At 38.1% G+C, this 15,471-nt stretch overlaps 1 protein-coding gene across 8 annotated transcripts in view; it reads left to right on the forward strand.

The window, feature by feature from the left end:
- CSPP1 (centrosome and spindle pole associated protein 1) overlaps window positions 1-15,471 on the forward strand; it is a 127,628-nt gene that overhangs the window by 59,774 nt on the left and 52,383 nt on the right. For all 8 annotated transcript variants that reach the window (XR_002785186.2, XR_010317775.1, XM_010588327.3 and 5 more), the window contains 2 exons: window positions 9,378-9,507; window positions 11,593-11,740. Coding sequence is in view for 6 of the 8 variants with exons in the window: in XM_010588327.3 (XP_010586629.1) it covers window positions 9,378-9,507; window positions 11,593-11,740 (278 nt within the window). In the remaining 2 variants the exon portion in view is untranslated. The remainder of the gene's footprint in view (window positions 1-9,377; window positions 9,508-11,592; window positions 11,741-15,471) is intronic.

The raw sequence follows: 15,471 nt of genomic DNA on the forward strand, positions 1-15,471 counted from the left end.
TTTGAGTACAGTTTTTTTTTAATGTGTGAAGACAAGTCTTTGTTTCTTTAGGAAAATGCCTGGGAGTGTAATTGTTGGGTTGTACAGTATTTGCATGTTTAGTTTTTTAAGAAACTGCCAATTATGGAAACTTTTGTATCTTCTCAGCAATTATGGAAATTTGAGTATCTTCACAACCTTGCCAGCGTTTGATGTTGTCACCAAATGAAGTGTGTTTAGTTTGCAAATATTTGGAAATTTTCCCGTTTTTTTTTTTTTTTTAGGTGTGTTTTATGTCTCAGAATATGGCCTATCTTGGTATGTGTTCATTGGGCACTTGAAAATAATGTGTTTTCTGTTGTTCGGTGGAATGTTCTATGAGTATTGAGTAGAACCTTGTTGGTTGATGGTGGTGTTGAGTTCTTCAGTGTCTTTGCTGATTTTCTGTCTAGTTGTTCTATCAGTTATTGAGAGAGGGGTGTTGAAGTCTCTAACTATATTTGTGGATTTGTCCATTTCTCCTTTTTTGATCCATTTTTCCTTCAGTTCCATCAGGTTTTGCTTTACATGTCTGGAAGCTCTGTTGTTTGGTTCATACACATTTAGGATTGCTATGTCTTCTTGGTGTATTGACCCATTTATCATTGTATAATGTCCTTCCTTTTCTCTGACAATTTTCTTTGTTTGTACTTTACTTTGTCTGATATTGATATAGCCATTCCTGCTTTTCTTTAAGTAATGTTTTTGCTTTCAACCAGCCCATATCGTTATATTTGAAGAGAGTTTTTGTAAACAGCATATAATGAGGTCATGTTTTTAAATCCAATCTGCCAATTGCTGTCTTTTAATTGGTGTATTTAGACCATTTATATTTAATACAATTATGGATATGTCAGAACTTAGATTTGCCATTTTATTTTTGTTTTTAATTTTTTATCTCTTTTTTTTTTCTGCCTTCTAGTGAGTGACTTGAACATTTTCTGTAATTTCAATTTGCCTTAGTGTTTTGGGAAGTCCCTGGGTGGTGTAAGTGGTTAACACGGTTGGGTGCTAACCCAAAGATTAGAGGTTTGAGTCTACCCAGAGGTGTCTGAGAAGGAAGTCCTGGTGATCTGCTTCTGAAAAATCGGCCATTGAAAACCCTATGGAGCACAATTCTACCCTGATAAACATGAGGTTGCCATAAGTTAGAATTGACTTGATAGCAACTGGTTTTTATGATGTTTTTTGAGGGTATCTCTTTTTATAGCTTTTTTAGTCATTGTTCAAGGTATTACATTATATATAACATCACTGCTGTCATTTTATCGGTTTTGAGTGAATATAGAAATGTTTTTTGTCCCTTTACTCTCCCCTGTTTATTATATAATTGTCATAAATGTGATTTAGAACCACATAAGACAATATTGGGAAACTCTGGTGACATAGTGGTTAGGTGCTACAGCTGTCAACCAAAAGGTTGGCAGTTTGAATCTACCAGGCACTCCTTGGAAACTCTATAGGGCCATTCTGCTCTGTCCTATAGGGTTGCTACGAGTTGGTATCGACTCAATGGCAACGGGCTTGGTTTGGTTTTTTTTTTTTTAAGACAGAATTGAAGCTTTTGCTTCAACTGTCAAAACAATTTAGAAAATTCGAGAAGGAAACTCTGTTTTACTTACTCATATTGTTGCTTAACGTGTCTTTTCTCCCTTCTTGATGTCCCAAGGTTCTTTCTTTTATCACTTTATTTCTCTTTTGAGAATTTTATTTAACCATTTTATTAGGGTAGTCTCCTGATCATGAGGGGGTGTTGATTTTTTTTTAAATGTTTTATTGTGTTTTAGGTGAAAGTTTACCCAGCAAATTAGATTCCCATTCAACAATTCATACACAAATTGTTCTGTGACATGGGTTACAATCCCTGCAATGTGTCGGCACTCTCATCATTTCTACCCTTCTGCCCTGTTTCCATCCATCCAGTTTCCCTGTCCCTCCTTGCCTTCTCATCATTGCTTTTTGGGTAAATATTTACTGTTTGATCTTGTATAGGAGCATATTCCTCATGGGTGTTATTGTTTATCTTATAGACCAACCTATTATTTGGCTGAAAAGTGACCTTTGGGAGTGGCCTTAGTTCCAGGTTAAAAGGGTATCTTAGAGTGATAGTCTCAGGGATTCCTCTAGTCTTTATCTGTCTAGGAAGTCTAGTCTTTTTTATGAATTTGAGTTTTGATCTACATTTTTCTCCCATTCTTCCCAGGACCTTCTATTGTGTCCCCAGTCAGAACAGTCAGTGGTGGTAGCAGGACACCATCTAATTCTTTCGGTTTCAGGCTAGAAGAGGCTGTGGTTTGCCTGGGCCATTAGTCCTGTGGACTAATTTCTTCCTTGAGTCCTTGGTTTCCTTCACTCTCCTTTGCTCCAGATGAGAAGAAACCAATAGTTGTATCTTAGATGGCCACTTGCAAGCTTTTAAGACCCCAGATGCTACTTACCAAACTAGCATGTAGAACATTGTCTTTATTAATTAAGTTATGCCAATTGACCTAGTTGTCCCACGAGACTATGGTCCTGAGCCTTCAAACCCAGCAAATCAGTCCCATGAGGTGTTTGAATATGTCTACTAAGTATCCCTAACTGTGCCCCATTTGTGCTTTATTATATATATGAATATATACACAGTACATATAAACAGTTAAAAAATGGCTGCAGCAGTATATTGACAGGGAACTGCCAGAAATTAAGGTTGGTTTCAGAAGAGGACATGGAACCAGGGATATCATTGCTGATGTCAGATAGATCCTGGCTGAAAGCAGAGAATACCAGAAGGATGTTTACCTGTGTTTTATTGACTATGCAAAGGCATTCAACTGTGTGGATCATAACAAATTATGGATAACATTGTGAAGAATGGGAATTCCAGAACACTTAGTTGTGCTCATGAGGAACCTTTACATAAACCAAGAGGCAGTTTGGACAGAACAAGGGGATACTGAATGGTTTAAAGACAGGAAAGGTGTGCGTCAGGGTTGGATCCTTTCACCATACCTATTCAATCTGTTGGAAACCCTGGTGGTGTAGTGAGTGGTTAAGTGCTATGGCTGCTAACCAAAGGGTCAGCAGTTTGAATCCGTCAGGCACTCCTTGGGAACTTTATGGGGCAGTTCTACTCTGTCCTGTAGGGTCGCTATGAGTCAGAATCAACTCGACGGCACTGGTTTTTTTTTGTTTTTTTTTATTCAATCTGTATGCTGAGCAAATAATTCAAGAAGCTGGACTATATGAAGAACGGGGCATCAGGATTGGAGGAAGACTCGTTAACAACCTGCGTTGTGCAGATGACACAACCTTGCTTGCTGAAAGTGAAAAGGACTTGAAGCACTTACTGATGAAGATCAAAGACCACAGCCTTCAGTATAGATTGCACCTCAACATCATGAAAACAAAAATCCTCACAACTGGACCAGTGAGCAGCATCATGATAAATGGAGAAAAGATTGAGTTGTCAAGGATTTCATTTTACTTGGATCTACAATCAACAGCCATGGAAGGAGCAGTCAAGAAATCAAATGATGCATTGCATTGGGCAAATCTGCTGCAAAGGACCTCTTCTAATGTGTTGAAAAGCAGGAATGTCACCTTGAAGACTAAGGTGCACCTGACCCAAGCCATGGTATTTTCAATCGCATCACATGCGTATGAAAGCTGGACAATGAATAAGGAAGACAGAAGAAGAATTGACACCTTTGAATTGTGGTGTTGGGGAAGAATATTGAATATACCATGGACTGCCAAAAGAGCAAACAAGTCTGTCTTGGAAGAAGTACAACCAGAATGCTCCTTAGAGGCAAGGGTGGCGAGAATGTGTTTTACATACTTTGGACATGTTGTCAGGAGGGATCAGTCCCTGGAGAAGGACATCATGCTTGGTAGAGTACAGGGTCAGCAGGAGAGAGGAAGACCCTCAACAGGGTGGATTGACACAGTGGCTGCAACAATGAGCTCAAGTATAGCAACAGTTGTAAGGGTGGCACAGGACCGGGCACTGTTCGTCCTCTTGTGGATAGGGCCACTGTGAGTCAGAACCGACTCGATGGCACCTAACAACAACATGTAAACACATACATAGATGTGATCACAAATGTACCAATATATGCACATGCATGTACTCCCATATACCTTCCTGCACCTTTATATCATACATTCTACCCATGTAACCATTCATATATATTTTGCTTGTTATTACTGTTGTTGCAAGATTGTATATGTTATAGCATTTACTTTAGTTGTCCTTTATTCTTGTGTACCTCTCGGTGTCTCCATTTATCTTGGTCAAGTTGTACTGCCTTCCCCTGTATTGTGTATTGTCCTTTTCATCACCAGAATCATCTCAAGTCTACTATCTGATAGGAAACCTTGGTGGAGTAGTGCTGAAGCGTTACGGCTGCTAACAAGAAGGTTGGTAGTTTGAATCCACCAGGCACTCCTTGGAAACTTTATGGGGCAGTTCTACTCTGTCCTGCAGGGTCGCTACGAGTTGGAATCGACTTGACAGCAGTGGGATTGTTTTTTTGACTCTCTAATAAGTGATTCCCCCTCCTCGCCTCTCCTATCCCCGGTAACCATTAAAGAACATTGCTTTCTGTGTGTATACCTATTGTTGACTTTTTATTAAAGTGGTATCATGCAATACTTATCCTTTTGTGTTTGACATTTCATTTAACATAATGTCTTCTAGATTCATCCATGTTATGTTTCGCAGACTCATCATTATTCTTTATAGTATTCCATTGTTTATATGTACCACAATTTGTTTATCCATTCATCAACTTAAGTTGTTACCATCTTTTTGCTATTGTGAATAATGCTGCAGTGAGCATGGGTGTGCACATGTCTATTTGTGTCACAGCTCTTATATCTCTAGGATGTATATCTAGGAGTGGGATTGCAGAATCATAAGGTATTTCTCTTTCTAGCTTTTTGAGGAGGCATCATGTCATTTTCCATAGCAGTTATAGCATTTTACAATCCCACCAGCAGTGTATAAGAGTTCCAATCCCCCCACAATCTGGCCAGCATTTGTTCTTTTCTGGTTTTTTTTTTTTTTTTTTTTTGATCAGTGCCATTTTTGCAGGGGTAAGATGGAAAAAAATTTTTTTTTTTTTTAAGATGGTGTCTCATCGTAGTTTTGATTTGCATCTCTTTTTTAATGGCTAAGGAAGCCCTGGTGGCGTAGTGGTTAAGAGCTATGTCTGTTAACCGAAAGATTGGCAGTTCAAATCCACCAGGCACTCCTTGGAAACTCTGTGGGCAGTTCTTCTCTGCCCTGTAGGGTCACTATGAGTCAAAATTGACTCAACGGTAGTAGGTTTGGTTTTTTTGGGTTTAATGGCTGGTGAGCCCTGGTGGTCTAATGGTTAAGAGCTTAGCTGCTAACCAAAATTCGGCAATTTGAATCTACCAGCTGCTCCTTGGAAAACCTATGGGGCAGTTCTACTCTATCCTATAGGGTCACTATGAGCTGGAAATGACTTAAAGGCACTGAGTTTTTTTTTGTCCCCACACCTCTGTCAGTTTGTTGTACTGTGGTGGCTTGCATGTTGCTGTGATGCTGGGAGCTATGCTACTGGTATTTCAAATACCAGCAGAGCTATCCATGGTAGACTGGTTTTAGCTGAGCTTCCAGACTAAGACAAACTAGGAAGAAGGACCTGGCAGTCTACTTCTGAAAAAATTAGCCAGCGGAAACCCTATGAATAGCAGTGAAACACTGTCTGAAAAATTGTCGGGAAATTCATTTTACTTGGATCCATTATCAACACCCATGGAAGCAACGGTTAAGAAACCAAATGATGCATTGCACAGGCAAATCGGCTGCAAACGACCTCTTTAAAGTGTTAAAAAGCAAAGATATCACTTTAAGGAGTACACCTGACTGAAGTCATGATGTTTTTAATCACCTCATGTGCATTCAAAAGCTGAACAATGAATGAATAAGGAAAACAGAAGAATTATTGATGCCTTTGAATGTTGGTGTTGGTGAAGAATATTGAATATACCATGGACTGCCAAAACAATGAACAAACCTGTCTTAGAAGAAGTGTAGCCAGAATGTTCCTTAGAGGCAAGGATGGCAAGACTTTGTCTCACATACTTTGGACACGTTATTAGGAAGGACCAGTCTCTGCAGAAGGACATCATGCTTGGTAAAGTAGAGGGTCAGTGAAAAAGAGGAAGACCTTCAGCGAGATGGATTGACACAGTGGCTACAACAGTGGGCTCAAACATAGCAACGATTGTGAGGATGGCACAGGACCAGGCAGTGTTTCGTTCTGTTATTACACATAGGGTTGCTGTGAGTTGAAATCAACTCGATGGCACCTAACAACAAAAACACAAGATTGGCTAATGATTGCGAGCATCTCCTCATGTGTTTGTTAGCCTCCTGAATGTCCTCTTTGGTGAAGTGTCCGTTCCTGTCCTTTGCTCATGTTTTGATTGGATTGTCTTTTTGTTATTGAGTTGTTGGAGTTTTTAAAAATATATTTTAGAGATTATACCCTTGTCAGATATGCCGTTACCAATTTTTTTCCCCCAGTTTGTAGGTTCTGTTTTTACTCTTTTAGTGAAGTCTTTTGATAAGCATAAGAATTTAATTTTTAGGAGGTCCCAGTTACCTGGTTTATCTTCTGTTGTTCATACATTTTTACTTGTGTTTGATAGTGTATTTATGCCAAAAGTTAGGACCCTTAACTTTGTCCCTATGTTATCTTCCAGGAACTTTATAGTTTTAGCTTTAACATTAGGTCTTTGATTCATTTTGAGTTAATTTTGTGTATGCTATGAGGTATTGGTCCTGTTTTATTTTTCTGCAAATGGATATCCAGTTTTGCAAGCATCATTTGTTAAAGAGATGTCTCTTTCCCATTGAATGAGCTTTGACCCTTTGTTGGGTTCTCAGTTCTGTTCCATTGGTCTATGTGTCTGTCATTATGCGAGTACCAAGCTGTTTTGATTACTGTGGTGATACAGTAAGTTCTGAGATTGAGAAGTGTCTTAGTTATCTAGTGCTGCTATAACAGAAATACCATAAGTGGATAGCTTTAACCAAGAGAAATTTATTTTCTCACAGTCTAATAGATTACAAGTCCAAATTCAGGGCGTCGGCTCCAGGGGAAGGCATTCTGTTTCTGTCGGCTCTGGAGGAAGGTCCTTGTGCCCAATCTTCCTCTGATTGAGGAGCTTCTCAAGCACAGGCACTCCGAGTCCAAAGGACTTGCTCTGTTCCTGGTGCCGCTTTCTTGGCGGTATGAGGTCCTCCACTCTCTGCTTGCTTCTCTTTCCTTTTATCTCTTGAGAGATAAAAGGTGGTGTAGGCCACACCCCAGGGAAACTCCCTTTGCACTGGATCAGGGAGGTGACCTGAGTAAGGGTGGTGTTACAATCCCACCTTAACCCTCTCAACATAAAATTACAATCACAAAATGGAGGACAACCACACAATACTGGGAATCTTGGCCTAACCAAGCTGATACACATTTTTTTGGGGGGGACATAATTCAATCCATGACAAAGTATGAGGCCTCCTACTTTGTTCTTCTTCCTTAATATTGCTTTAGCTATTTGGGGCCTCTTTCCTTTCCATATAAAAAGGGGTGGGTGTTGAATTTTGTCAGATGTTTATTTCTGTGTCTATTGAGGTGATTGTGTGTTTTTTGTCCTTTATTCTATTAATATGGCATATTACTTTGATTGATTTCAGATATTAAATCGGCCTTGAATACCTGGGATAAATCCCACTTTGTCAGGAAATTGAATTTTTTTAATATTTTGTTAGATTATGTTTGTTAATTTTTTTGTTTAGGATTTTTGTGTCTGTGTTCGTAAGTGATACTGGTTTGTAGGTTTTTTTTTTTCTTCTGATGTCTTTTTCTGGTTTTGGTATAATATTAGCCTAATAGGATGAGGTGAAATGAGGTGGAAATTTCTTCATTTTGGGGAAGAGTTTGTAAAGGATTGTTGTTAATTCTTTAAATGTTGGGTAGAATTCATCAGCAAAGCCAACTGCCCTGGGCTTTTCTTTGTAGGACATTTTTTTGAATACTAATTCAGTCTCTTCTTATATTTCCTATTTTTTCCTTCAGTCAGTTTTGGTTGTTTGTGTCTTTCTAGAAATTTGCCCATTTCATTCAGATTATCTTAATTTCTTGGCATACAATTGTTCATGGATTGAATTGTACCCCTCAGAAATACGCGTATCAATTTGGCTAGGCCACGATTCCCAGTATTATGTGATTATCTACCATTTTGTCATCTGATCTGATTTTCCTGTGTGTTGTAAATCCTATCTCTACGACATTAACGAGATAGGATTAGCATCAGTTATGTTACTGAGGCAGGACTCAATCTACAAGATTGGATTGTGTCTTGAGCCCATCTTTTTAGAGATATAAAAGACAGAAGTGAACAGAGAGACATGGGGGCCTCATACTATCAAGAAACGAGACCTGGGAGTAAGCGTGTCCTTTGGACTCAGGGTCCCTGTGTTGAGAAGCTCCTCAACTAGGGGAGGATTGATGACAAAGACCTTCTCACAGAGCCGACAGAGAGAGAAAGACTTCCCCTGGAGCTGACACCCTGAATTCAGACTTTAAGCCTCCTAGACTGTGAGAGAATAAAATTCTCTTTGTTAAAGCCATCCATTTGTGGTATTTCTGTTATAGCAGCACTAAATGACTAAGACACCTTATAATCTTTTTAATTTTTCTAAGGTCAATAGTGATGTTCCCACTTTTATTCCTAATTTTAGGAATTTGAGCCTTCTCTCTTTCTCGGTCAGTCTAGGGAAGTGCTTGTAAATCTTGCGGATATTTTCAAAGAAACAATTATTGGTTTCATTGATGTTCTGTGTTGTGTTTCTAGTCTCTGTTTCATTTATTTCTTCTCTAATCTCTTTTATTTCCTTTTTTCTGCTTACTTTTAACAACAATACTTTTGAAGTGGGTAGGAAGCATTTACTTTATATTGTAGCACATGTATTAACTAGATCATTAGTTATTATCGTATTACTTGAGGAACTTCTAGTTTGTTATGATTTCTGTGGATTCAGAAAAGTGCATAAGTCATGTGTGTACTGCTTGATGATTGATCACAAAACATCCACCCTATGTAACTGCGACCTAGGTGAAAAAACAGATCCAGGAAATTTGAAAGTTCCATGAATGATCAGAGCAGAGGCAGGAGGGAAATTTTAGGAAGGGTCCACTTACATAAGGATCCCTTTTTGACCTATGGAGAGACATCCTTCCTGTTCTTAAGTCTATTTATATGCCATGCTATTTCAAAGGAGTGTTGTATTTTCGTCTTTGGGCATGGTCATAGATAGTTTCAAATTATGAATTGTGTATTTGATGTAGGAATATGGTTGGACAGAATGAAATGAAAACTACAAGTGATCGAGCAGTAAATTCAGGATTGTTGTTTGAAGACAAACCAAAGCCTTCAAAACAGTCACTTCAGTCTTACCAAGAAGCTTTGCAGCAACAGGTATCCATTCATTCATTTAATTTTGAATACCTTATGTGTTATTACGGTGGTCCCTTAGAACTCAGAATATGGCAGGGGAGAAAGAGAACAGTTAACTATAATTCAATATGATATGTTTTGAAGTAGATGGACTGGGATGATGTTGGAAGCATAGGAAAGGGAGGACAATTGCTTGGGGCAGTTGGAGAGGGCTTCACATAGTCCATGATATTTGAGCTGAGTATTTCTCAATGAATTGGCTTAAAATTCTTGGTATTTTCAGGGAATAGAATTGGTGTGTGTATAAAAGAATGGTCGGAGATATGACTGGAGAGTTAGATTGTGCTGTGTATTGTGAAGTCATATTAAGGAGTTTTCAATTTTATCTGTAGGTAGTGGACAGCGAAAGGAATGATACTTGAAATCCAAAAGTGAAAGGATTAGTTGACATGAGCAGATTTGCCTTTTCGGGAGGTATCTGGTTGAGGTGTAGACAGTTGGGAAAGAGATGTGGCAAGGAAACCTTTTAATAAGCTACTGAGGTGATCTAGGCAGGAGGAGATGAGGCCCCAAGCCAGACAGGGAAGATAGGGAGGACATCCAAGATACAATTCTGAAGTTTCATTGGCAGGACTTGAATACAGGGAATGAGGAAAAACAGAGGGCTTGAAGATGATTCCCAGTGTTCTGATCTAGGAGAATAACGAGGATGTGAACTAAGATAGGGAGTATGGGAAGGAGAACATGATAGTGGGTTCTGTTATAGTTTGTAATGTTTGAAGAGAGTTTGCTTTAGAGCAATTATCAAATGTATGGAGTTTGGGTGGGGAGGGGGATACCCTTATCTCTGAGGAGACCCTGTGACTCTTGGTAGATGCATTGTTCAACTGAGATACTTTTTTTCAAGTTCCACTTGAATTCTTTTAAAAGTCTTTTTGTTCAACATTTACATGGTCAACGATCTGAAAGATAAATTTTCTTTTTCAATTATAGAATTATCAACATTCTTTTGTGTGTTTAAGATTCTACAAATAAAAGTCTGATGTCAATTTTTGAATGAGTGTATTAAAAATGCCACTGACAAAACTACATTTTTCCAACTGTAGAAGTCTTTTTTATATATATGATGACTTCTTTGGCCTTGCTAGAGTGAGAGTTCGCTTAAATTTTCTGTGTATATGGTTATATTTTTTACAGTGACTTTTCAAAATTTAGATACTTGTTTGTTACTTATCCACATGTCTCTAGAGAATAACCCTTTGCTTATACTTGGTGACGATAGGAGTGTTTTTGTTTTGTATGCTTTCATAAATTTGTACCTAAAGTAGCTCAGCATTCCTCAAAAAGCTTTGAACCTTCAGTTTCTCTAAAGTCTGGGAGTAGAGTTTGTCCAGGGTAGAGTAGGCCTGGAGTCCCTGAGTGGTGCAAATAGTTAACACACTTGGCTGCCAACTTAAAGTTGGAGGTTCACATTCACCCAGATGTGCCTTGGAAGAAAGATCTGATGATCTACTTCTAAAAAATCAGCCATTGAAAACTCTATGTAGCACAGTTCTACTTTGATACACATGGGGTTGCCATGAGTTGGCATCAACTGTCCAACAACTGTTCTGTCTGTGTGTGTGTTGTGTTTTAAAAATAGGTCTGGTGCGGTGGGAGTAGAGTTTGTGACTAGACAGTTCCCATGACAGGTTATGTGAAAAAGGAAAGTAGGGAGATCCTAAAGGTCCCCATGACACTGCTTAGGTTTAGGGAGGGAAACCTCAGGTTTCCCTAAATAATGGTTCAGGGAGAAGTTAGGGGTGGGAGGGAGTTGGTTTATTTCAAAGTGGTATCAGTAACCGGAAAGGTCTCTTGTGGCATGATATAGGGGAGTAGCAGCTGTGTATTTCAGCCACTGGAGTATTTTTAAATTGCATATTTACATGTATTTGTGATTTTAAAACTGTCTACTTAAGTATACTGGAAAAAAAAGTATCTCCATTTTTTTCTAACAAAAATAAAATAAAATCTGGTATTATTACTAATACCAGAATACTGTATCAGAATACTTGTATCAGAATACTTTCTAGCACTTAAATAATGAATGTTTCTTGTGTTGCCAAGATTCGGGAAAGAGAAGAAAGAAGGAAGAAAGAACGTGAAGAAAAAGAAGAATATGAAGCTAAATTAGAAGCTGAAATGAGAAGCTATAACCCCTGGGGGAAAGGTGGAGGTGGTGCGCCTCTCAGGGATGCAAAAGGAAATTTGATAAGTATGTTATTTCCACTGAGTTGTTGGTTTTTAAAATAAAGTCAATTATTTTTAACTTTTAAAAAAGAGGAAGAGTAGGAAGAAACAGGAACCATAGCCTGTAAAAGGAAGTCTCTTGATATGTAGCTTAATGGAAAATAAGTATTTTGATAATATAACAGAGGTTAGAAAGCTTTTCTTCTTCAGATACTATTTATGTGTTTTTCTTACAAATTTTACATACTCTGATGATGATAACCCAACTGTAGAGAAAAGCTCATGCTAGTTGTCAAGTTTTTACCTATACTAGTAGTTAGACTGTTTCCTAGTATAATAAGTAGTTGCTGTTTTTAACTGATAAGAGATCTTAAAATTAAGTGTGATCTAGAATGGTTGCTAAGATGTTGTGCTTAATTCAGATACGTGATATACCTACTCAGTACAGGGACTCCTTACAAAACCTTTTTAGCAGGTTGCAGAATTATATTGATTTACCTTTCAACCGTGTACTCCAATTTTGGTCTGTTTATCACACAACAAATACTTTGAAAGACAGGCTTTCATATATGATGTTATATGTATTAGAATGGTCTCTGATTAGTTTTTAGCTGAGCAGAATAAAAGTAGAGCAAACATAATGGGTTTTTGAAAATTATTTGATTAGAAATGAGAAATGAAAGGATAATAGAAACAACAAAAACAAACTCACAACTCACAGCAAAACAAACCACTCATAGCAGCCCTATAGGACAGAATAGAACTGCCCCATAGGATTTCCAAGGCTGTAATCTTTTTTTCTCTCTTTTTTGTACCTACCTAAATTAAAGCAAGCCTCTGGGCTTGTTTTGGTGGGGTGGTTTCAAGCAATGCTGCTGGAGTTATAGAACTTATAGTAGTTAAGGAGATAGGGTTGGGGAGGTGAGTGAGTTGGGAAGGTGGGAGGGTGAGGATTAATGGGGGGAGCAGCCCTTTCACAATGGGATTTTATGGGAGGAGGCATTGAAGGCTTCAAGAACCTCATTTCCCTGAGTCATCATTTCACTAACCAACACACTTCACTGAGATCTCTTCAGTGACTTTTGAATCTACCCAACCTCTGTAGAGCACAGGTTCCCATTCTAAGGCTACAGAATTTGTGAGACCACAAATTCCAACTCCCGTGTGATGCTTTCACAGTCACTGCCTACCAATTGATTTGATAGCAGTGGGTTTGGTTTTACTATTCTGTGTGGGTCCTCAAAAAGTTTTTTTAACTAATTTGAACACAATGGGGCCCAAACCCAAGTCTGAGTATGGTGTTTCATTAGACTCAGCTAGGGAGATGTTTTAAAATCCGCATTCCTAGGTCTTACCACCACCAAGTCTTAGTCTTGATTTTTTATTTTTAGATTTAATAAACAAATTTATTCTCTTACAGTTTAGGAGGCTAGAAGTCCCAATTCAGGGCACCAGCTCCCAAGGAAGGCTTTCTCTCTCTGTCAGTTCTGGGGCTATGTCCTTTTCATTGATCTTCCTCTGATCTAGGAGCTTCTCAACACAGGGACCCTAGGTCCAAAAAATAGACTCCGCTCCCAGCTCTTCTTTCTTTAGTGGTAGGAAGTCCCTCTCCTTTCTGCTCGATTCTCTCTCTTATATCTCAAAAGAGATTGACTCAAGATACAGCCTAATGCTGTAGATTGAGTCCTGCCTCATTAACATAACCGCCTCTGATCCTGCCTCATTAACATCGTAGAGGTTAGGGTTTACAGCACATAGGATAATCACATCAGATCACAAAATTCAAAACTGTAATCTTTATGGAAGCAGACTGCCACATCATTTGCCTGCAGAACAGCTGGTGGGTTGGAACCACTGACCTTTCGGTTAGCAGCAGAGTACCTTAACCACTGTACCATCAGGGCTCTGATAATAGAAAAGTACGTATTAAAATTGTAAAACTTTAATTTCATGTTGATCTTTAGGTGTTGTATGTTATTGTAGGGATAGGGATAGCTGGATGATGGAATCAGAAGATTGTTTGGATATTGAGCTACTAGGGTTCTTATGAGTTATACCTGTTATAAATTTTTGTTGTATATGACCCTTTAAAAAAGGATATATTTGAGGTCTACTTATATTAATATGATAACACTGTTTTCCACAAAGGATTTGTTCCTTTCCTGTCTACCTCATGAGTGCTTTCCTCATATTCTAAAAGACAGAAACTCTTGTTAATTTCTTTATAGATGATTTTAGGTGATACGTAGATGAACATTTCTTATTTTAATAGTTAAGTGTTTGTTTAAATGTATATTAGAAAAATACTGGATCTATTTCCATTATGGGCAGTGCTATACCATTTCCTTTTAAAGTAAAGGTATCAGTCCAGATAATTAATGAAAAGTGTTGTAACAAACAACTCGAAATTCTTAGAGGCTTAAGGCGGTATAAGTTTACTTCTCACTTATGTCGTGTTCTGATGCTATGTGGGTAGCTCTTCTCCAAGAGGTGGTGACTCAGGGATCCAGGCCTCTTCCGTTGTGTCACTCCTCCATCTTGGAGTTTTTCACTTCTAGCTGCACAAACAAGGTCCAATGGTCAGGGAGAACAAATTGGATCTTGTTGGGGCCCGGCCTAGGAGTGAAGGAATATCACTTCTGCCTTCTGTAACAGTCTGGGAAGTTTAGGTTTCTTTATGCCCAGAAGGATTTTTCTTTGAACGGCGAGTTATTTAGAAGTGTGTTTTTAAAATTTCCAAATATTAGGGCATTTTCCAAATAACTTTTATTTTTTTAGTTTATATTCCATTTTGTTTAGAAAAATGATTTTTATGATCTCACTGTTTTTAAGTTTGTGAGATTTATTTTATGGACTACTCATTAAATTTTTACTCATCCTAAAAACTCTGATTTCTATAAGTGTGTATATTTTAAATGTGATTAATTTTGAAATACATGTTGCTAGTAGTGCCAGAGTTGAAAATTTGGCATACCTCTCTGAACTAACTCATAACGTAGTTTGTATGTTGGCCTTGGATTGCTGAATAATCCTGGGCCTCTATGGTCCTCAGAACTGCTCGAGTGTTGGCTATGATGCTGGGCAGGTTTCAGTGATGCTTCTGGAATATGACCAACTAGAACGAAGGCCCTGTAGTCTATTCCCAAGCATCAGCCAATGAAAACTCTACGGATCACAATGATCTGATCCACAACTAACTGTGGGGATGGTGTAGGACTGGCCAGCATTTCATTCATTGTGCCTTAGGTTGCCATGAGTCGAGGACCGACTCAACCGCAATAAAAAGAGCAATATTTAATATATCTCAGCCATTTTCTTTAAAATATTTTGGACCATATTTTCTACCCAAGTACAAAGAGCAGCTAACTTGTGAAGTCAATGTTAATTTTGAAGTGTTCATTTAAGTTTATAAAAAGATAAAGATTATAAAATAAGGAATGAAAAAATTAAGTACTTTTGATGTATTGTTTACTTATCACTATCATACAAGTTAACCCTGGTCTAATAAACTATTCAGAGAGTAGAATTATTTTCCCACTCATTAATCTGTGACATTTTCTTTTGTTATTCTTTTGGGTGCAGAAGTATTCTTAAAATGCTGATAATTTTATGTGATGTGATTTACATTTGAAATAAAGGGCCTTTTTCAGTGTCATTTTGCAGTTGGCAAATTACATTCTTGACCCAAACCAGTTGCCGTTGAGTTGATACTGACTCATAGTGACCCTATAGGACAAAGTAGAACTGCCCCATAGG

Source organism: Loxodonta africana, chromosome 14 (assembly GCF_030014295.1).
Source record: "Loxodonta africana isolate mLoxAfr1 chromosome 14, mLoxAfr1.hap2, whole genome shotgun sequence".
NCBI lineage: Eukaryota > Metazoa > Chordata > Mammalia > Proboscidea > Elephantidae > Loxodonta > Loxodonta africana.